This window comes from Elephas maximus, chromosome 17 (assembly GCF_024166365.1).
Source record: "Elephas maximus indicus isolate mEleMax1 chromosome 17, mEleMax1 primary haplotype, whole genome shotgun sequence".
Taxonomy (NCBI): Eukaryota; Metazoa; Chordata; class Mammalia; order Proboscidea; family Elephantidae; genus Elephas; species Elephas maximus.
This window is the reverse complement of record NC_064835.1, coordinates 34296421-34317966: the sequence shown is the minus strand read 5'-3', so window position 1 is coordinate 34317966 and position 21546 is coordinate 34296421. Positions and strand designations below refer to the sequence as shown.

Sequence of the window (21546 nt, the reverse complement as noted above, 5' to 3'; positions counted from 1 at the left end):
GCCCTAATACATAGCATAAATAATATACAAACCATAACTAACAATGCACAAACATCAGATGAGAAACTAGATAACTGGGAGAGCCTAAAAATTAAACATGTTCCTCAAAAGACTTCACCAAAAGAGTAAAAACAGAGCCTACAGACTGGGGAAAAAAAATTTGGCTACAACACATTGGACAAGGGTCTAATCTCTAAAATTTACAAAACACTTTTCAACATCTCAACAACAAAAAGACAAATAATCCAATTAAAAAAATAGGCAAAGGATATGAACCAGTACTTCACAAAGAAGACATTCAAGCAGCCCCGAGTGTATAGCCCCCAGACACCCTTTTAACTCAGTACTGAAGTCACTCTTGATGTCTACCCTTTAGCCAAAGATTAAATTAGACAGGCCTATAAAACAAACGATAACATACAAAGTTCCACCATTTATATGAGACTAAATAGACACACCAGCCCAGGGACAAAGACAAGAAGAAGCCAGGAGGGGACAGTAAACGACAAATGGAAATGAGGAGCCTGAGGTCCGGAAGGGGAGAGTGTTGACATGTCATGGGGTTGGCAACCAATGTCACAAAACAATATGTACATTGTGCCCTAGCTAATCTGTATGCCATTGTGTGTGTGTGAACACATCCTGTCCTCCAAACCGGTGAGGTCGGTGAAGGGTGGGCACCAAATCTTGGTCATGTTTATCTCCCTACTGTGCATGATGACAAGGGATGATGAACGTAATATTAACTGGCAGAAATACGACAGACAATCGGCAGAAGAGGAAGTAAAGGCAGGCACAAGGGTGAATTCTTTTTTCTTTTTTTATTATGCTTTAAGTGAAAGTTTACAATTCAAGCCAGTTTTTCATATAAAAACTTATACACACATTGTTATGTGACCTTAGTTGCTCTCCCTATAATGTGACAGCACACTCCTCCTCTCAACCCTGTGTTTCCTGTGTCCATTCTACCAGCTCCTGTCCCCCTTTGCCTTCTTATCTCACTTCCAGACAGGAGCTACCCACATAGTCTCATATGTGTACTTGAGCTAAGAAGCTTATTCCTCACCAGTATCATTTTATGTCTTATATTCCAGTCTAATCTTTGAAGAGTTGGCTTTGGGAATGGTTTTAGTTTTAGGCTAACAGAGAGTCTGGGGGCCATGACCTCTGGGGTCCCTCCATTCTCTGTCAGACTATTAAGTCTGGTCTTTTTACTAGGATTTGAGGTCTGCATCCCACTTTTCTCCTGCTCCATCGGGGATTCTCTGTTGTGTTTCCTGTCAGGGCAGTCATTGGTGGCAGCCAGGCACCATCTAATTCTTCTGGTCTCAGGCTGATGGTTTATGTGGCCCTTTCTGTCTCCTGGGCTCATTTTTCGTTATGTCTTTGGTGTTCTTCATTCTCCTTTGCTCCAGGAGGGTTAAGACCAATTGATGTATCTTAGATGGCCGCTTGCTAGCTTTTAAGACCCCAGGCACCACTCACCAAAGTGGGATGCAGAACGTTTTCTTAATACACTTTGTTATGCCAATTGACCTAGGTATCCCCTAAACCATAGTCCCCAGACCCTCGCCCCTGCTACTCTGTCCCTCTAAGTATTTGGTTGTATTCAGGAAACTTCTTAGCTTTGGTTTGGTCCAGTTGTGCTGATGTCAAGGGTGAGTTCTTAAGAAAGTATGCATACATACTGCGTGCAGTAACAATGAGCACAACAAGCACTCAGATCTTGATTTCTAAGTACCGCTCTGACAAAAGTGCTTCTTGGAGAAATGCCTGGTCCTACAGCTGCGGCAGGAAAAACAAGATGAGCCTGGAGCACCCTGTAGTGGCTCAAAAGACAAAAGCTTGGGGCATATCAAAGAAACACTGGAGCCAACCTGGAAGACCCCCCAAAGGCCAAATCTGGTACAATTTTGAACAACAAAGTACATAATGCAATATTGAATTACAACCCAAAGTATAAAATCAACCATAAATATTATAAAATAAGTATAAATTATATCAATCTACACTGATATACATAAGTAAATAAATAAATAGATGAGGGATAGAAGAGACAACTCTTCCTCACAGAATTTCAAATATCTCCTTAGGTTGCAGACACTCTCCCATCCAGAGGTGAAGTTTAACTGCTCCTCCCTTGACCGTAGGCTGGACTTAGTGACTCATGTGCAAAGAATATAGGAAGGAGAAACTTTATAGGAACTTTACAGAAGAGAAAGCAGGCAAACACTACCCTAACCAATGGTCATGGTTAACATTACCAGTGAGAAGTCATACTGACATAATTTATCCACTGTTATGGATTGAACTCAGCCCCCCTTCACACACACACAAAGTATATGACAGAAATCTAACGGCTATAACCTGTGGATGTAACCTAATGTAATGTAATCACGTTCCACAATGCAGTCTAACGTAGTATAATCAATTAGTTGAGGTCATGCCAGTGTAGGGAGGCTCCTAACCCTAATCACTTCTGAGGTATATAAAGCGTGGCATAGACACAGGGATCAGCGCACAGAGGCCGCTGGGGAAGACAGACGCCACGTGAGGATTCTCTAAAAGCCAGGGAACCGAAAAATGTCTCGAACTACTTACAAGGAAGGAATTGACAAAACTGAGGTGAGAAAATAACTTTCTGTTCTTTAGAGCCACTCACTTCTGGTACTTTCGTTACAGCAGCACTAGGAGGCTGAGATACCCACCGATTAGACGTGGTGAGGAGGGCACTTCACCTCTGTGGTCTTCCTTCCAAAAACCTAGCAGCTCAGTCTAATCATGAGAAAAACAACTGACAAACCCAGATGAGGGGGCATTCTACAAGACACTCAGCCAAGACTGTCACGATCATGAAAAACCAGACTAAGAAGCTGTCACAGGCCAGAGGAGGTTGGGGACACATGACCACAAAATGCAATGGGGCACACTAGGTGACTCCTGAACAGAAAGAGGACATCATTGTGAAAACTGGAGAAATCCCAATCAAGTCTGGAGTTCAGTTAATAGTAACGGCCGAGCGTTAGCTTCTTAGTGCTGACGAACACACATGTTAACATCAGGGGAACTAGATGAGGGGAATATGACCCTACCAAGCGTGGGTCTGAGTGCACTATTCTAAGTTACTTCCCCAAGATTACACAGCTAAGCAGTGGGCCGGGATTTGCACACTATTTGCAGCTTTTGTAAACCTAAAATTATTCCAAAATAAAAGTTTATTATAAAAAATTCTTAAGCTCCCATCAGCCCCAAAAGAAAATAAGTCATCTCTGCACAGGGTGGAGGGGAATGTGACAAAATGAGGCAAGGAAGGACAGACTCAGGTTGAAGAGGTCGCATTTCAACAGCCAGCAAGGCCTGACCGCCATCAATCCAGCTCCACTGGCCTGGCCCTGTGTGTTGTCTGCTCATGCCAACATCTGTGCCTATGTCCATTGCACGTCGTGTGCCCAGCTCTCTTCAAAGAACGCGCAGGACTCCTCTCCTCCCTCCGCTCAACAGGGCAGTCATGGCAGCCTGGACTATCATGACTCCACAGAGTAGGAATCAACCAGCAGGAGGACTCCGAGTGTGGGAACCTCCTGGAAGGCTCCTCCTCTGTCCCTGCTTCTTCAGGACTAAGCTGTCCTCTGAGAACCCTTTCACAGCCATGGCCAAGGGCCTACCTAGGCTGGGAGCTAAGACACAATAGCCCACTCTGGGTGGTGCCACCCCCTCCTGCTGACCCGTCCAGGCTCTGGGCCCTGCCTTAGTCACTTTAGCTGCTACCTTCATTGACCAAGCCTCTTGTCTGCCCATGAATCTGAGGCTACGATGTCCTGGGCACCTATGTGCAAAGTGTCTCAAGCAAGATCATACGCTTGCAACTGTAGGATAAGAACTATTAGTGTCGCCATTATCCATGAAGAAGCTGAGGCCTAGGAAGTTTGGATAACCTGTCCAAAGTCCCCCAGCAAGCCAAGGCTGGTCTTAACCAACACTAGGGAGTCCATGCAGTACAGAGGTTCTCTGCCCAGGCTTTGGAAACAAACCGACCTAGATTCAAGTCTGGCTCTGCCACCTAACAGCTGTGTCATTGTTAATTGCCATTGAGTCCATTCTGACCCATGGTGACACATGTGTATCAGAGTAGAACTGATCCATAGAGTTTTCAGAAGCAAACTGCCAAACCTGTCTTCTGAGGCATCTCTGGGTGGGTTTGAGCCACCGACCTTTCAGTTAATACTTGGCGTTTAACTGTGTGAGCCACCCCAAGCAAACGTCCTTACCTTCTCAACCTCGGCTTCCGTAGAGTGAAGATACAATCCAGTTTCGGTTGCCATGGAGTCAACCCTGACTCATGGTGACCCCATGCATGTCAGAGTAGAACTGTGCACCATGAGATTTTCAAGAGCGAACTTTTCCAAAGTAGACTGCCAGGCCTTTCTTCTGAGGTGCCTCTGGGTAGAGTTGAACCTCCAACCTTTCGGTTAGCAGCCAAACATGTTACCCATTTGCTATGCCCAGGGACTCCAGGGATGCAATAAACCCATTGCCATTGATCCGATTCCAACTCATAGCGACCTACAGGACAGAGTAGAACGGCCCCATAGGGTTTCCAAGGAGCACCTGGTGGATTCAGACTGCTGACCTTTTGGTTAGCAGCCAACCTCTTAACCACTACACCACCAGGGTTTCCGGGGATACAATAGGATCTGCCTAATCAGGTTGCTGGAAGAGGCTCTCACAGAATGTCAGACAGAGTGAGCACCTCACGGAAGTCAGTTTTATCATTACTGCTACTTGCCTGTCCTGAGGTACCTGCCTTCCTCTCCAGTCCTGGCCTGCCCACAGGCTGCCCCTCCTCGGCAAGGCTCACAGACACAGGGGGCTTTCCAACCCCAGAAAACATTCAGAGCCCACAGAAGGCCACCCTGCCCCAGGGACCCACCTGAAACCTTTGTCGTCAACATGGCAGTGTGCCGCGGAGACCAGCCAGGTGGGAGAGATGAGCGAGGCCCCGCAGACATGGCCCTGGCCCAGGGCGTGCAGGCTCACTTGCCAGGGCCACTCGCCTTCGTCTGCATTCTGGCCCCCAACAACACGCGACTGTTTGCTGAACGACCGCTGCCCACAGTCTGGGAGGTACAGAGAGCCCCGAAGGACTGTGAGTCAAGGGGACATGGGATCCCAGGGGTCCTGTGCCAGGCTCAGCACCCTGGAGTGAGAGCATGGCTAAGAAAGTTGCTCTGGGGTGTGCACCAGCACTGCTAAAGCAGGCGAGGCATGGAGGACCCCCTAGAAGTATCCTCAAGCCTCAGATACCTAGCCTCTCTTCTCTCCCCTGCTCCCAAATTTAAAACTCTCACTCTCTCACCTCCCCAGTCCTGCACAAATGCCTTCAGGGCTCCAGAAATGGGGTGGTTTGTACAGAGTTGATTTGGATATGATTTGCACAGATCTCCTTGTTGAATGCTAAAGGACATAGTTCTCAGAGGGGAGAGAATTGGTGATGCAAGGTCACAGAATGGCTGCAGCTGCACCAGCACTCCTGACACACACATCAGGCTGCAAATTAAAGGAGAGGGTGGAGAGCATGATAACCAGGTAAGCTGCGCCCTCTCCTCCAGAAGGATGCCAAGGCTTTCCGTGCACGCTGGGCCGCTGTCCACACAGCAGTGGCAGCGCAGGCATTGTGGCCAGGACAGCAGCTATGTCACGGGACCACAGCTAACCCATGGGGAGTGCCTTTAAGTCAACTAGAAAAAGCCATCCTCTCCTCCAGACAGACGCAGCCTCTCAGAAGGCACAGATCTTTGTGAGTGAGTTGCTGGCCTGATTTTGTGCCCTAATGGGCAGGCACCTTGCACAGTGAACAACCTGCACAGCTGTACTACCAGCCCTGCTCACCACAGTCCTTCTCGTCCGAGCCATCGCTGCAGTCCTCCTTCCCGTCACACTCAGGGTTGCCCTTGCTCACACAGAGCCCATTGTGGCAGCGATAGGTGTGCTCTGTGCAGGTGACAGTGCTCACTGCTCGAGGAGGACAGAGAAGAGGGAATCAGCCAACAAGTCAGGGCCAGAAGCCTCTGGACAGTGCCTGATGACCCATCTGCCTTAAGCCCCTTACTCAGGCCCACCCAGGCTTCGAGCACACCCTGCGGCCTACACACATCCATGTCCATGAAAGCCTACTAAAGGTGTGCCCCCTCCTGGGAGCCCAATGGGTGCCCTTTCTTGTCACACTTAGCACCCAGGGTAGTATTTATTAAACTTGGTGACAGGCTGCCCCTCGCTGCACCCCCACCAGGAGAAAAGACCCTGAAGGAAGGGGCCACGCCGGTGCTCCCTCCATCCCCCACCGGTAGCCAGTTCTCACCTTTGTCACATGTGGCCTCGTCAGACCCATCCCCACAGTGGTCCGTGCCGTCACACTGCTGGCTCAGGGGGAGGCACTTCCCATTGTTGCATCTGAAGGTCTGGGCTGGACAGCCTGGGAAGCCCAAGTGCTTAATGACAGCTGCTTGTCCACTCACGTCCCACCCCCGGGGCTGGCCACCCGCTGAGCATCAGCTGCAAGGAAGCAGCTCTTTCCCAGGGAGAACCCCCAACAAGCACTCACTGCACCCCTGCTCGTCGCTGTTGTCTCCGCAGTCGTTCACACTGTCACAGACCCAGAAGAGGGGCTTGCAGAACTTGTTCTTACACGTGAATTGGTGAGTAGCATTACATACTGCAGGGTGAGGGAAGAGTCACACATCACTCCCAGGCAACCCTGGGACTGCCTGGGGACCATGCTCCCATATGAGAGCAGCAGCTGGACTGTCCCTGCTCTACTAGCTACGGAAGCTGACTCAGCACCTCCAGAGTGTCCCTTCTCTACTAGCTACGGAAGCTGACTCAGCACCTCCGGTGCGTCCCTGCTCTACTAGCTACGGAAGCCGACTCAGCACCTCCGGAGTGTCCCTGCTCTATTAGCTACCGAAGCCGACTCAGCACCTCCGGACTGTCCCTTCTCTACTAGCTACGGAAGCTGACTCAGCACCTCCGGACTGTCCCTGCTCTACTAGCTCCTGAAGCTGACTCAGCACCTCCGGTGCGTCCCTGCTCTACTAGCTACGGAAGCCGACTCAGCACCTCCGGTGCGTCCCTGCTCTACTAGCTACGGAAGCCGACTCAGCACCTCCGGTGCGTCCCTGCTCTACTAGCTACGGAAGCCGACTCAGCACCTCCGGTGCGTCCCTGCTCTACTAGCTACGGAAGCCGACTCAGCACCTCCGGACTGTCCCTGCTCTACTAGCTACGGAAGCCGACTCAGCACCTCCGGACTGTCCCTGCTCTACTAGGTATGGAAGCTGACTTTGCACTTCTGTTCCGACAGAAGAAAGACTCCCAAACAGCAGAGAGGAGAGAGTCCCCAGTCTAGATTTCCACACAACGGGGAGATCCGTGGGACCTAGCAAGGGCAACTGGGCAGCAAGGGGACAGGGCCCAAACCGCCCCCCCTCCGACTCACCACAGTTGAGCTCGTCGCTGTGGTCAGTGCAGTCGGCCCAGCCGTCGCAACGCAGGGCCTTCCGGATGCACCGCCCGGTGTTGCAGGTGAACATGCCAGGGCACGCTGTGGGCACAGAGCAGTCCTGATGCCCTCGGCCCTGCCCTAGCCTCCCATAGCTGGCTCCTGTACCCCAGTCCTTCAGCCAACCGCATCTCAGAGAGAGCCCTTCCCATCTGGCCCTAGAGACGAGAGGAGCTGGTGCCTCAGGACACAGTCTCCCAGGCCCAAAAGTGTGTTCTTTCTGACCAGCTGCCCACTCGGCAAAGGAGTACCTACAGCCACGCAGCTGGTGAGGATGGGGTGGCTGTGGACTCCCTGGCTGGCAAGACCTGCCTCTGGTGACTGAAACCCCAGCAAAGAGGCCGACCTGGGTGTGTGCTCAGTCCTACTGCAACCGTGTCTTTGCCTGTCTTAGCCCTCACCCACCCCGGGCAACTCTCCTCTAACATGGAAGCCACACAGTTGGGGAGGATGGTGCCCTGTACTCCCCAAATGTAAAACCGCCTCACCTACTACCTTAAGTCCAAGATACATTCCACCTTTTTTAAAATTTCTGAAATTGGGACGCACTTGACAACTGATGTCAAAATGGAATTGTCACCAGGCAGATGACAGAGGCCATTGTCACCACTGCTACAGAGGCATGGTGGTGGTGGCACAATGGTTAAGCACTTGGCTGCTAACTAAAAGATTGATAGTTCAAACCCACCAGCCGCTCCATGGGAGAAAAGGCCGGGCAACCTGTTCCTGTAAAGATTTACAGCGTAGAAAATCCTATGGGGCACTTTTACTCTGCCCTATAGGGTTGCTATGAGTCAGAATGGACTTGATGGCACACGACAACAACGCAAGTAAGCTTAGTCACTATCAAAGGCAAATTTGTTCATCCAATCTGGTTGTAAGCTATGCAGCTGGATGTTAACTTAAATTTGGGTTTCTAAGTTAAAATATCTTCTGAGGGTAATTCTATGTTGCAGGGCTAAAACAAATAATACATGGAAGAATTGCTAGTCACACAAGAGGTAGTAAAATTATAGATTTATGATAGATTATAGATTACAGATCACAGGTTTTCAGACCTAGGACTGGTTAGTGTGACAATTCATTCCATGGAGAAAACCACCGCCCTCCTGCTAAATAAATAGCGCTGGTTAAAGCTCCATGTTAGGGTGAAATGAAGCTATGGGGCTAAAAGAGGAAATGTAAACCTGAGCCCCAATATTCTCCAAAATGTCTCAAAAGATTATACTATTAATCCTAAAGGTGCTAAAATGTCCTTAAGACAAGCCTCGATTTTAAAGTCATTTGAGGCCGTATCACAGGGATGATACCAGAGGGGCTCAGGGAGTCTGGCTCAGCCTGCCCACCAGGACTGCGGCCCTGAGGGACATGGTGGGTTACTGCACCATCAGCCTTTTCTAATAAAGGTGTTTAAGCTGCGTTTTTTCCAAAAAAAAGAAAAAAAGAAAAAAACCCCTCAAGCGATATGCAGCTTACATTCTCTGGAGTTGCACCATGTTCACAAGACACAGAATCAATAGTTCATCTTGGGTGAATGTGAACCAGGGTCTTCTTCCAGAGGTCACTGAGTAATGCCCTAACCCTCACCCTGTTTACTCACGGTCTCTGGAGTCGTAGGAGAGGTATTCGGCCAGGAACCCCGTGTCGGTGTAGGACTGGTCCGAGTGGAAGCGGACTGTCATCTTGCTGCTATTGCTGGTGACGACAAACTGGGACTTCTCTCCACAGTGCCTGCAAAAGAGGGCATGGCGCTGAGACCAGGAGCCTGGAGGAGACTGCCTTCCCACACCACCCCCAGGATGCACCTAGGCTGCCCCCACACCCCCAGGGTACGCACTTCTCCCCGTTGACCTCCACATAGTCCTTGGAGCAGGTGACTGGTGAGACATTGGGCTCCACCAAGTAGAAGAGTTTGAAGCGCACCTTCACGTATTGCTTGTTGGGCACCTGAAGGGAGAGCTGTGGCTAGGTCCCTATTGCTTCTTGCCCTTTTTCCAAAGCCCCAGGATGTCACATGATGGTGTACAGGGGGCGGGGAGGGGAAGAAGGGAAGCAGCAACATGGTTGCTGAGTTTCTTTCCTTTCTACCTTAATTTCTTGCTTTCTGTCTTCCAAACTGAGCCCACGTGGGCAACATGGAAGACACAGCAGAAATGTTTGGGGTTAGGTGTTTAGAACTTCTATATCAGGGGCAGGAAACACTGCCATATTAAGAGAGGAGGCTAGAAAGTTCTCTAGATGTTACTGGACCTCTGACTGGGACGGTGCGAAGGTCAGTCCTATCAGTAAGACTATTTTTTCTAGCTGCCCTTTGATAAGTGCTTCTTGGCATCAGGAACTGTGGTTGACATACACTCTTCAGATTTAATCCTCACAGCATCTTCAAGAGACAGGTACCACTACCCTCATTTTACTGAACAGTAAACTGAAGCACACAGAGGATGACAAACGAGCCAAGGTCCCTCAGCCAGTAACTGATGATGGAGCCAGTATTTGGGCCTGGTCTGTGGTGCTGAGGCAGACTATCTGACCGAACCCTAGCAAGCCTGTGGGGCTCAGACACAGGCCTCCCAGCCTTGCTGGAGGCACTCAGTCTCCCCTCTCTCTGCCCTTCTTGAGTGCCACCCTGGAGCATCCATCTCACTCACACAAACCCCATAGCACCTACCTCAATATTCCATGTGCAGTCGATATTGGGTGGGTAGTGGCCTGGGTAATAGGGACTGCTAAATGTCCCCTGGGCTTGACGTAAGTAACCTCCACAACCTGAGAGGAAAGGCAGGACAGACAGCGTGAGGGTCCAGGGACCCGTTTGTCCCAGGAGGCAGGCGGAGTGGCCTCTGCTCCCCGAGGACAACGGGCCTGAGGCAAACCCTGCACTCTTCTCATGCAGACTCCCCAGGAGATGCGTGCTGCATGCTGGGTACCTGGACACTTAAAGCAGGTGTGGAAAGTCTGAGTAGTGGGCTCACTGCTTTAGGGAGGGCTCCTGACCCAGGTGATCAACAAAATGCCTGCTGACTTAAGGCTGAAACCTCTGTCGCTGACCCAAGCCAGTTCTCCAGCCACCGAGGGTTAGCCTGTGGTCCCTGGACCCAGGTCCGCCTCGAAGGTACAAAGCCTCCTCCCTTCCAGCCCAAAGTCCTGCCCACCCTGTCCTTCCTTACTGCTCATCTTGGGCAGCTGGAAGAAGGTGGCCTCAAAGCCGGGGTGTCGCCGCTCAGTGTTGGTGATCAGCGTGACGAGAAAGACGTTCTGGGAGGAGAGGAAGGTCAGGTTGTAGGAGGGAGGGTAAGTGCCACACAGCCTGTGGGGTGGGCAGAGGGAGGCGGGGTTAGGGAAACAGACAGAACTGAAGCTTCTCACAAGTCCCTCTGCTCCCCAAACAGAGGGGCCCCAAGGGAAGAGCAGCACACAAGGCTGCCTCTGCGTCCTCACCCATCCCACAGCCCTCACCTGCCCCAGCCTCCCCTGCCCCAGCCCTTGCCTGTCCCAGCCCTTACCTGCCCCAGCCTCACCTGTCCCAGCCCTTGCCTGTCCCAGCCTCACCTGTCCCAGCCCTGGCCTGTCCCAGCCCTGGCCTGTCCCAGGCGCCTCCCCTTTAACATGGGAGCCACAGCAACGCGGCGGGCCGGTGTTCTGCACTACCCAAATGTAAACCAGCGCTGCGTACTTCCTTAACTCCAAGATAGTTCCACGTTTTAATGTTCCCAAAGTCAGGATGTGCCTGAAAATTGATGTCAAAATGGAGCTGCCAGTCATCAGAAGATGACAGAGCTGTGGGGGCTGTCATCACCTCTGCTGCCCAGGTAAGCTTGGTCACCTGTCAAAGGTATTTGTCCATCCAATTGTACTTCTGTTTGTAAGACATGCAGCTGAATTTTAACTTAAATTTGGATTTCTGAGTATAGTTAGAATGTCTTTTAAATGTTCTAGCCACAAAAGGCCAAGGGTGGGGTTAAAAAGACCCTCAGGTAAGTCCCTTCCCACACAGGCAATCGAGGATGTAAGGGTTTAGTTATAAGACTGTTTATCTTTAAAATAGCAAAACACATTAAGTGCCTAACAATAGAGGATGCATTAAATAAACTACAGGCCGAATAATATGTAGTAGTCGTAGTAACACTGGTTAAGCACATGCCAGGCACTGTTTTCAGTGCTTTTGTATCTATTTACTCATGTCAACCTCATACCTGTGAGGTAGATACTATTATCCCCATTTTATAGACAAGGAAACTGAGGCGTAAAGAAGTTAGCTAATTTGCTCAAGATTACACAGTTCACAAGAGACAGGGCCAGGTCTCAAACTCAGGCCTTCAGGCTCCAGAGCCCACGCTCCCAATGACTGTACCACCCGACCTCTAGCCAACACAGCCTCATGCAGCTACTGAAAATGATGGTTACAGTCAGGTCTGTTGATCTGGAAAGATCATGATATACTTCCTTTAAAAAAGCAGGTAGAAAAACTGAATGTATAGTATAATTCTATTTTTAAATACACATATTCACCAAAAATATAAGCAATGGTTATTTCTAGATAGTGAGATTACTAGTGTTTTTTTGTCTTCTTTTTGCATGTCTTGTTTCCCCTTTTGTAAAATAAATAAATTGGAAAGCATTTCTTCACAAAAGAATGTTTAGGCAGCAGTCCCTGCTGAAGCTGTGGTGACAGATGGTTCTATCCTTTGCTTTGGGCCTGAATTTTAACCAATTATTAATCACGAAACACCCTCCCAGCTCATTTCCATTCATGGCAGGAGATGGCTCTGGCCCACTGAGTCAGGGGCCCCGGGAGGCAGGCCCCCTGAGAGGTGGGCTCTGCCCTGAGGTAAGCAGGGCTGGCTGGGCAGCCACCGCAGCGTCCACCCCTCAGCAAGGCCTTTTCTTGTAAGAGGAGACACCCCACAGTGCCTTCCTCGTGCTGAGCCTTCTTCATCCTGGCAAAGGCTGAGAAATCCCCTGAGACTCTTCTCTGAAAGGCACGTTGCAGATGACCCCACACCTGTTCTGTGCTGCCTGGGTGCTGTGGGAGGTCTGGCCATGATCCTAACCTGGACCCTCATCTGCAGAGTGGCAGCAGCAGCGCTCGGTGGATTTACCATGTATGCACTACCCAAATGTAAAGTGGATTCCTGTGTTTCCTACACTGCCCTGCTCTCAGGATACCTGGCCCCACTGAGAGGACCCTCCGCCCCCCTCACACTCACTGGACCACAGCACTGGGCTCAATGGGGCTCAGGCTGTCATAGACGGTAACCAGGTCAGTGCCCCGCTGATCGCAAGGCGCAAGATCAAAGCTGCGGAAGGTGAGGCTCAGCACCAAGTTGGCGTCTCCCCGCAGGGCCCACTGGCAGTGCGCGCGCTCGGGGTAGGGGCTGTCGGGGAAGCCGGGTGTGGCGAAGCGTGTCGGCTCCCTCCCGCGGGCATGCAGGGCGAAGCTGCAGCTGTCTGTGCGGGAGACAGGGCGAATGGGGCCGTGCAGCAGAGCTCTGAGACCCAGGGAGGTGCCCTCCCAGCTTCCCTGGGACCGCTCTAGCTGGACACGGGAGACGAGGAAGGGGCTTTCAGAGGGGTCTAGAAGGGGAGGAGGGATGTCACCGCTGGGATTTCTAGGGCCCTTCACTAAGGGGCCACCAGGACCACATGCTCCGCCCCACTCGGTCAGCCAGAGTACTTACTGTCCTGGGTCTTCTGCACTGTTCTGGGGTCAGTGGCTGAAGACCAAGAGGAAGAACAAAGTATTTATTGATGCTGTCTTTTCTTATTCCTGCTTCCACACTGCCCTCCAGGGTGGTGCCCAAATCAGCACCTAGACTCAGCGAGTGTTGGTCCCACCTCGTCCCCTCAGTCAGCAAGAATGGTCAGGACCCTGACCCACTCCGTTAAAGGCCTGTCCCCTCCTTGCCACACTCTCCTCGCTGCTGCCCGCCCTCCCCAGACTCACGGAAGGCCACCACAGAAGTCAGAACGATGGACTGGAGAGCCCGCGAACGGGGCGGCAGAGTGACCACGTGCTCCTCAGCCATGGCGCGCTCCGCCTCCTCCACCAGGTGCTGCGGGACGCTGAATTCTGACCAGTAGTAGGCGATGACGCTGCCCTCGCTGGGGAGAGGAAGCGGGCCTGAGTCCCACGGCTCTGGGCACACCCCCTCCGCCACACCCCTCCTGACTGCCAGGGGCGGATGGGGCAGCTCAGGCCACCCACAAACAGGCTCAAGATGCAGCCCCCTAGCAGAGTCCCCGCCCCCAGGCAAAGTCCCCACACCCCAAGGCAGTCCCTCTCCCCAGATTCTCTTATTCCCACCAACTTTTTGATTTCCTAAGAGACTTTGCCCCTTTACCCTCTGCTTTATCAGCCTCACCCCTGACCCCAAGTAGACATATTCTGGAGAGAGGATTGGGACTAGAGTTTTGGCTCTACCACTAACTTGAGCACACTGAGTGCCACCTTCCTTTGTGTTCCGGTCTGAGAAATGGTATGACAATGCCATCTGCCACATGGCATTCATGAGGATTAAGTTCAAAGACCAAAATAAAAGCTGCTTTTGAAAACCAGAAGGTTCTATGTGAATGAATTATTACTACTTATGCCAAAACAAGGAAAATGCCAGGACTCGTGAAAGCCCTCCTGAGCACCTCAACTCCTCCAAACTCAAATTTGGAAAAACAAGTAACAGCCACAGCTGAGTGCAGCTTCTGTGGCAGGCACTGTGCAATGCATGCCACCTGTGTTTGCCACCCAGCGCATCCTAGTGACACTGCTATCATTACCCCAACTTAAGGGACAAAAGAGCTAAGCGAGCTAAGTAACCTGCTAACAGGACAGGACAGGAAAAGGGCTCAGACCTTGGGTTTGTCTAAGCTAGGGCTTCGTTCGCAGCTTCACCACTTGCAGATTACAAGGCATTCCCCCTACTCCCTCCCCAATACTACAGCTCCCTGATCCCATTCCTGGACAAGCCAGAGCACTGGGAGACAATCCCCCCCCCCCACAGCTCCCCTCCTGTTCCCATTCTCTGGGCACAGCCTTTTCCACAGCACACACCTGAAGGCAGTCACTGCCGAGTCCTTGTGGTAGGGGCCCAGGGCCGGGATTCCACTGTATAACAGCTTCAGCTGAGGGTAGAGAGAAGGCTCACAACAGGCCAAGACTGGCCAGTAATCCCTCCCCTCCACGGGCATACCCCTCCTGCTCCCGTTTCACACCCCCCAGCCCAGGGACCTAGGAGGAAAGAAACCTGGTGTCCTTCTGCAAGGGATGGAATACCACAGCAAAAGACAAGGTCCGGCCATCGGACTCACCGCTTCCTTCACCTTGTTGGCCAGGTGTGCAAACTCTGTGGAGTTGGAGTTCTCGTAGGCATCCACAAAGTTCTCGTTTTTGATCCTCAGGTGGCCATTGAAGACCTTCTGGACACGCACATCCCGGTCTGGGCAGACCAAGGAAGGAGAGCAGTCAGAGCAGTGGGACCACAGGCTCCCCTCCCACTCCTCCGAATCTCCCTCCTGCGAGGAGTGAATGCCAGGAGGTGACAAGTGGACTTGTGAACCTACTGGCCAACTCCTCCACCCATCACTCTCTCCTTACAGTTTCAAAGAGCCTGGAGAGACAGAGCCATTAAAACCTCCTCCTTACCCCACCCCAAAACTCTGCTCCTCAGCTAACACACACATACACACACACCCTTTCCCTCCCCCTCCCCTCCCCCTCTCCCTCCCCTCCCCCCTCCTTCCCCTCCCCTCCCCCTCCCCCTCTCCCTCCCCCTCATTTATATAACATCCAATCAGGAGTGGGAGGAGCCCACCAGATGGGTCTGGGCCATATCAGTTGAAGGAGTGGATCCCTCCCCAGAGCCAGCCACCCTAGCCTTACTCACACTGAAAGTGCCACACCAGGACACCAACCACGAGAGAAAGCAGGGAGAAGCCAGTGACCACAGCTGCCAGCACCAGCCAGCATCTCCGGCCCGGCTTCTCCACCTTCTTGGCGTTGTTGACTGGCAGGAACTCCACGCCTTCCTCAAAGCCATTCATGTTCTGAACAGAGAAATACACAGGGACTTGGAACCTTGTTCTCTCACCACAACAGCCTCCCCAGCCCGACTCAGAAAAGAATATTCACGTTTTTGAACTCTAGCTTGGAGAAAAAAGCAAGGACTTGGAGGAGAAGAGGGGTTCGCCCTTGAGTATACAGAACGCTCTGCCCAAAGAAATGTGAGCCCAGTTCAACCTACCAGAGAGAAATAGGAATGAGCCTTCCAAACCAGGCATCCCAGTGTCTGGGCTGCACCAGGCATGTAATGCATAAAATTTGTTACTTTAAATAAAAATTAAATGAAGCTTCCTCAAAAAGTTAGACATAGAATTTACACTGTGACTCAAGCAATTCCAATCCTACCTATATGCCCAAAAGACTTGAAAGCTGGGACTCAAACAGGTATGTGAACATCAATGTTCATTGCAGTACTGTTCATAAATGCCAAAAGGTGAACATAACCCAAGTGTCCATCCACAGATGACTGGATAAACAAAATGTGGTATAAACAATGGGAGACTAGTCAGCCATAAAGAGCGATGAAGTCCTGATAGATGCTACAACATGAATGAACCTTAAAAATATTATGCTGAGTGAAATAAGCCAGACACTAATGGACAAATATTGTATGATCCTACATATATGAACTATCTAGACTAGACAAATGTATAGAGACCAAAGTTTATAGCGATTACCAGGGGCTGAGAGGAGGAAAGAGAGAGACTCGTTGCTTAAGGGGCACTGAGCTCCTGGTAACGGTGATGAAAAAATTTAAAAACAGATATAAAAGAGTGTTCCCACTCCTGCCACACTCAGGCACTTATATTTCTAATTTTAGCTTCCCTGTTGGTCACATTTGTGACTTTGTCTAATATCACACACACAAACACACTTCAGAGGGAACTACTTTAAAACATTTTCAAGCTGTTTCTTCTGGAATTAGTCTTCCAGATAATGTCAATACCACTATCTCTTGATTCATCAATTTAAAATGTAATCAACTGAAAACAACTCTATTTACAACAGCATCTAATAAAATATAATATCTAGGGATAAATTTACCCAGGGATGTGAAAGACTTATACAATGAAAAGTACAAAACACTGCAGAAAGAGGCTAAGGAAGACCTAAATAGATGGAAAGACGTTCGTGCTCAAGGATTGGAAGAATTAATACAGTCAAGATATCAATACTACCTAAGGCAGTCTACAGATACACAATCCTGATCAAAATTCCAACAATGTTCTTAATAGAATGGAAAAACTAATCGTCAATTTTATATGGAAAGATGCAGTGCAATTAATTCCTTTTGTGTGTGGCCTTTCAAGCCATGGTCTTGTGACTCCCACCCAGGTGATTGTGGAAAATTGTGGCCCTTTGAGGGGATTGGTCAGTTTTGCCTTAAAATAGAGCCAATTCCAGAGCAGAAAGGAGAGCTCACCACCACCACCACCAAAGGAGAGACCCATAGCAGAGACCCACAGGAGATGGTGCAGTGGACTCCCTGGCCCATGGACTAAGAAAGTTGAGTGCCTTTGGGGAGAGACTGAGGGCCAAGAGAAGTCTACACCTGACCCATGGATTTGAGGCTTGCCGGCCTCCACAACCACATGAGCCATTTCCTTTATATGGTTTGTGAGTTCTGTGAGACGTTGCAGAGAATTAGGGAACCCAAAGACAAGAGAGAGTACCGAGGAGTGAGGGAGTATTTGATGTTAGAGATGATGAAGTGGTACAGCAGCTTGGAAAAGTTAGACATTTGGGACATCTTTAGCCTCTGCCTCATAGGAACTAGCTTTGTGCTGATCCTTATAAAAAAAAATTATTCATTTAAAAGACAAAACCAAAAAACAAACCCATTGCTGTCGATTCCAACCTATAGCAAGAGTGGAATTGCCCTATAGGGTTTCCAAGGCTGTAATCTTTACTGAAGCAGACTGCCACATCTTTCTCCCATGGAGTGGCTGGTGGGTTCAAACTGCTGACCTTTCAGTTAGCAGCCAGGAACTTAACCACTGCACCACCCCGAATAGCCAAACCAATTTTGAAGAAGAGCAAAGGAGGAGGCCTCACACTTCCCAACTTCAAAACATATTACATAGCTACAGTAATCAAAACAGCTTCTTGTTGTTAGGTGCCATCAAGTCAGTTCCGACTCATAGTGACCTATGTACAACAGAACGAAACATTACCCAGTCCCGCACCATCCTCACAATAGTTGTTAGGCTTAAGCCCATTGTTGCAGCCACTGTCTCAATCCATCTCATTGAGGGCCTTCCTCTTTTTCAGTGACCCTCTACCAAGCGTGATGTCCTTCTCCAGGGACTGATCCCTCCTGACAATACACACAAAGTATGCAAGACGTAGTCTCGCCATCCTTGCTTCTAAGGAGCATTCTGGTTGTACTTCTTCTGAGACAGATTTGTTCCTTCTTTTGGCAGTCCAGGGTATATTCAATATTCTCCAACACCACAATTCAAAGGCGTCAATTCTTCTTCGGTCTTCTTTATTCATCGTCTAGCTTTTACATGCATAGGAGACAACTGGAAACACCATGGTTTGGGTCAGGCACACCTTAGTCTTCAAGGTGACATCTTTGATTTTCAACACTTTAAAAAAGTCTTTTGCACCAGATTTGCCCAATGCAAAGTGTCTTTTGATTTCTTGACTGCATTTTCCATGTGTGTGGATTGTGGATCCAAGCAAAATGAAACCTTCACAATGTCAATTTTTCCCCCGTTTATCATGATGCTGCTAATTGGTCCAGTTGTGAGAATTTTTGTTTTATGTTGAGGTGTAATTCATACTGAAGGCTGTAGTCTTTGATCTTCATCAGTAAGTGCTTCAAGTCCTCTTCACTTTCAGCAAGCAAGGTTGTGTCATCTGCATAAGACAAGTTGTTAACAAGTCTTCCTCCAATCCTGATGCCCTGTTCTTCTTCATATACTGCAGCTTCTCAGATTATTTGGTCAGCATACAGACTGAATAGGTATGGTGAAAGGATATAACCCTGATGCACACCTTTCCTGACTTTAAACCACACAGTATCCCCTGCTCTGTTCAAACAACTGGCTCTTGATCTATGTACAGGTTCCTCATGAGCACAATTAAGTGTTCTGGAATTCCCACTCTTCACAACGTTATCCATAATTTGTTATGATCCACACAGTCGAATGCCTTTGCATAGTCAGTAAAACACAGGTAAAAATCTTTCTGGTATTCTCTACTTTCAGCCAGGATTCATCTGACATCAGCAATGATATCCCTGGTTCCGTGTCCTCTTCAGAATCTAGCTTGAATTTCAGGGAACTGCCAATACACTGCTGCATGTGCTTTTGAATAATCTTCAGCAAAATTTTACTTGCGTGTGACATTAATGATATTGTACGATAATTTCAATATTCAGTGGGATCACCTTTCTCGGGAATAGGCATAAATATAGATCTCTTTCAGTCGATTGGCGAGGTAGCTGTCTTCCAAATTTCTTGGCATAGACGAATATTTCTAGTGCTCAGCTGTTTGTTGAAATATCTCAATTGGTGTTCCATCAATTCCTGAAGGCTTGTGTTTCACCAATACCTTCAGTGCAGCTTGGACTTCTTCCTTCAATACGATTGGTTCCTGCTCATATGGTACCTCCTGAAATGGTTGAACGTCAACTAATTCTTTTTGGTATAGTGACTCTGCGTATTCCTTCCATCTTCTTTCGACACTTCCTGAGTCGTTTAATTTTTTCCCCATTGAATCCTTCACTATTGCAACTCAAGGCCTGAATTTTTTCTTCAGTTCTTTCACTTTGAGAAATGCTGAGCATGTTCTTCCCTTTTGGTTTTCCATCTCCAGGTCTTTGCACATGTCATTATAATACTTTACGTTGTCTTCTCTAGCCGCCCTTTGAAATCTTCTGTTCATCTCTTTTACTTTACCATTTCTTACTTTTGCTTTAGCCACTCAACATTCAAGAGCAAGTTTCAGAGTCTCTTCTGACATCCATTTTGGTCCCTTCTTTCTTTCCTATCTTTTTAATGACCTCTTGCTTTCTTCATATATGATGTCCGTGATGTCATTCCACAATTCGTCTAGCCATTAGTGTTCAATGTGTCAAATCTCTTCTTGAGGTGGTCTCTAAATTCGAGTTGGATATACTCAAGGTCATATTTTGGCTCTTATCGACTTGTTCTAATTTTCTTCAGTTTCAATTTGAACGTGCATATGAGCAATTAATGCTCCGTTCCACAGTCAGCCCCTAGCCTTGTTCAGACTGATGATATTGAGCTTTTCCATTGTCTCTGTCCACAGATGTAGTCGATTTGATTCCTGCATACTCCATCTGGCAAGGTCCATGTGTATAGTCACCGTTTATGATGGTGAAAAAAAGTATTTGCAATGAAGAATTTGTAGGTCTTGCAAAATTCTATCATGCGATCCTGACATCGTTTCTATTACCGAGGCCATATTTTCCAACTACCAATCCTTCTTTGTTTCCAACTTTTGCATTCCAATTTCCAGTAATTATGAATGCATCCTGATTGCATGTTTGATCGATTTCAGACTGCAGAAGTTGGTAAAAATCTTCAACTTCTTCATCTTTGGCCTTAGCGGTTGGTGTGTAAATTTGAATAATAGTTGTATTAACTGGTCTTCCTTGTAGGCATCACTGACAGCATTGTTCTTCAAGAAAGGTCTTGAAATGTTCTTTTTGATGATGGATGCAATGCCATTCCTCTACAAGTTGCCATTCCTGGCATAGTAGACCATATGATTGCCCAATTCAAAATGGCCAGTGCCTGTCCATTTCAGCTCACTAATACCTAGGATATCAATGTTTATGTGTTCTATTTCATTTTTGATGACTTCCAGTTTTCCTAGATTCGTACTTTGTATGTTCCATATCTGATTATTAATGGATATTTGCAGCTGTTTCTTCCCATTTTGAGTCATGCCACATCAGCAAATGAAGGTCCCAAAAGCTTGACTCCATCCATGTCATTAAGTTTGATTCTATTTTGAGGAGGCAGCTCTTCCCCAGTCATCTTTTTTTTTAATTATTATTATTAACTTTTATTGAGCTTCAAGTGAATGTTTACAAATCAAGTCAGTCTGTCACATATAAGTTTATATACATCTTGCTCCATACTTCCACTTGCTCTCCCCCTAATGAGTCAGCCCTTCCAGTCTCTCCTTTCGTGACAATTTTGCCAGCTTCCAACTCTCTCTATCCTCCCATCCCCCCTCCAGACAGGAGATGCCAACACAGTCTCAAGTGTCCACCTGATATAATTAGCTCACTCTTCATCAGCATCTCTCTCCTACCCACTGTCCAGTCCCTTTCATGTCTGATGAGTTGTCTTCGGGGATGGTTCCTGTCCTGTGCCAACAGAAGGTCTGGGGACCATGGCCGCCAGGATTCCTCTAGTCTCAGTCAGACCATTAAGTATGGTCTTTTTATGAGAATTTGGGGTCTGCATCCCACTGATCTCCTGCTCCCTCAGGGGTTCTCTATCGTGCTCCCTGTCAGGGCAGTCATCAATTGTGGCCGGGCACCAACTAGTTCTTCTGGTCTCAGGATGATGTAGGTCTCTGGTTCATGTGGCCCTTTCTGTCTCTTGGGCTCTTAGTTGCCGTGTGACCTTGGTGTTCTTCATTCTCCTTTGCTCCAGGTGGGTTGAGACCAATTGATGCATCTTAGATGGCCGCTTGTTAACATTTAAGACCCCAGACGCCACATTTCAAAGTGGGATGCAGAATGTTTTCGTAATAGAATTATTTTGCCAATTGACTTAGAAGTCCCCTTAAACCATGGTTCCCAAACCCCTGCCCTTGGTCGGCTGACCTTTGAAGCATTCATTTTATCCCAGAAACTTCTTTGCTTTTGGTCCAGTCCAATTGAACTGACCTTCCATGTATTAAGTGTTGCCCTTCCCTTCACCTAAAGCAGTTCTTATCTACTAAT

The 21546-nt window shown here is 48.8% G+C and overlaps 1 protein-coding gene and 1 long non-coding RNA gene across 4 annotated transcripts in view; both read right to left on the bottom strand.

The window, feature by feature from the left end:
* Positions 1-21546, bottom strand: part of ST14 (ST14 transmembrane serine protease matriptase) — a 69614-nt gene that overhangs the window by 13893 nt on the left and 34175 nt on the right. For all 3 annotated transcript variants that reach the window (XM_049856750.1, XM_049856751.1, XM_049856752.1), the window contains 15 exons: positions 15436-15595; positions 14861-14988; positions 14604-14674; positions 13503-13660; positions 13237-13272; positions 12766-13006; positions 10726-10865; positions 10227-10324; positions 9396-9505; positions 9159-9289; positions 7496-7600; positions 6602-6712; positions 6359-6472; positions 5890-6012; positions 4931-5117 (listed from right to left, as the gene is read on the bottom strand). In XM_049856750.1, coding sequence (XP_049712707.1) covers positions 4931-5117; positions 5890-6012; positions 6359-6472; positions 6602-6712; positions 7496-7600; positions 9159-9289; positions 9396-9505; positions 10227-10324; positions 10726-10865; positions 12766-13006; positions 13237-13272; positions 13503-13660; positions 14604-14674; positions 14861-14988; positions 15436-15595 — 1913 coding nt within the window. The remainder of the gene's footprint in view (positions 1-4930; positions 5118-5889; positions 6013-6358; positions 6473-6601; positions 6713-7495; positions 7601-9158; positions 9290-9395; positions 9506-10226; positions 10325-10725; positions 10866-12765; positions 13007-13236; positions 13273-13502; positions 13661-14603; positions 14675-14860; positions 14989-15435; positions 15596-21546) is intronic.
* On the bottom strand, positions 6720-7489 carry LOC126060551 (uncharacterized). Its single transcript, XR_007513618.1, has 3 exons — positions 7301-7489; positions 7025-7116; positions 6720-6932 (listed from the first exon to the last, which is right to left on the bottom strand). It is a non-coding gene; the product is annotated as an uncharacterized LOC126060551 (long non-coding RNA).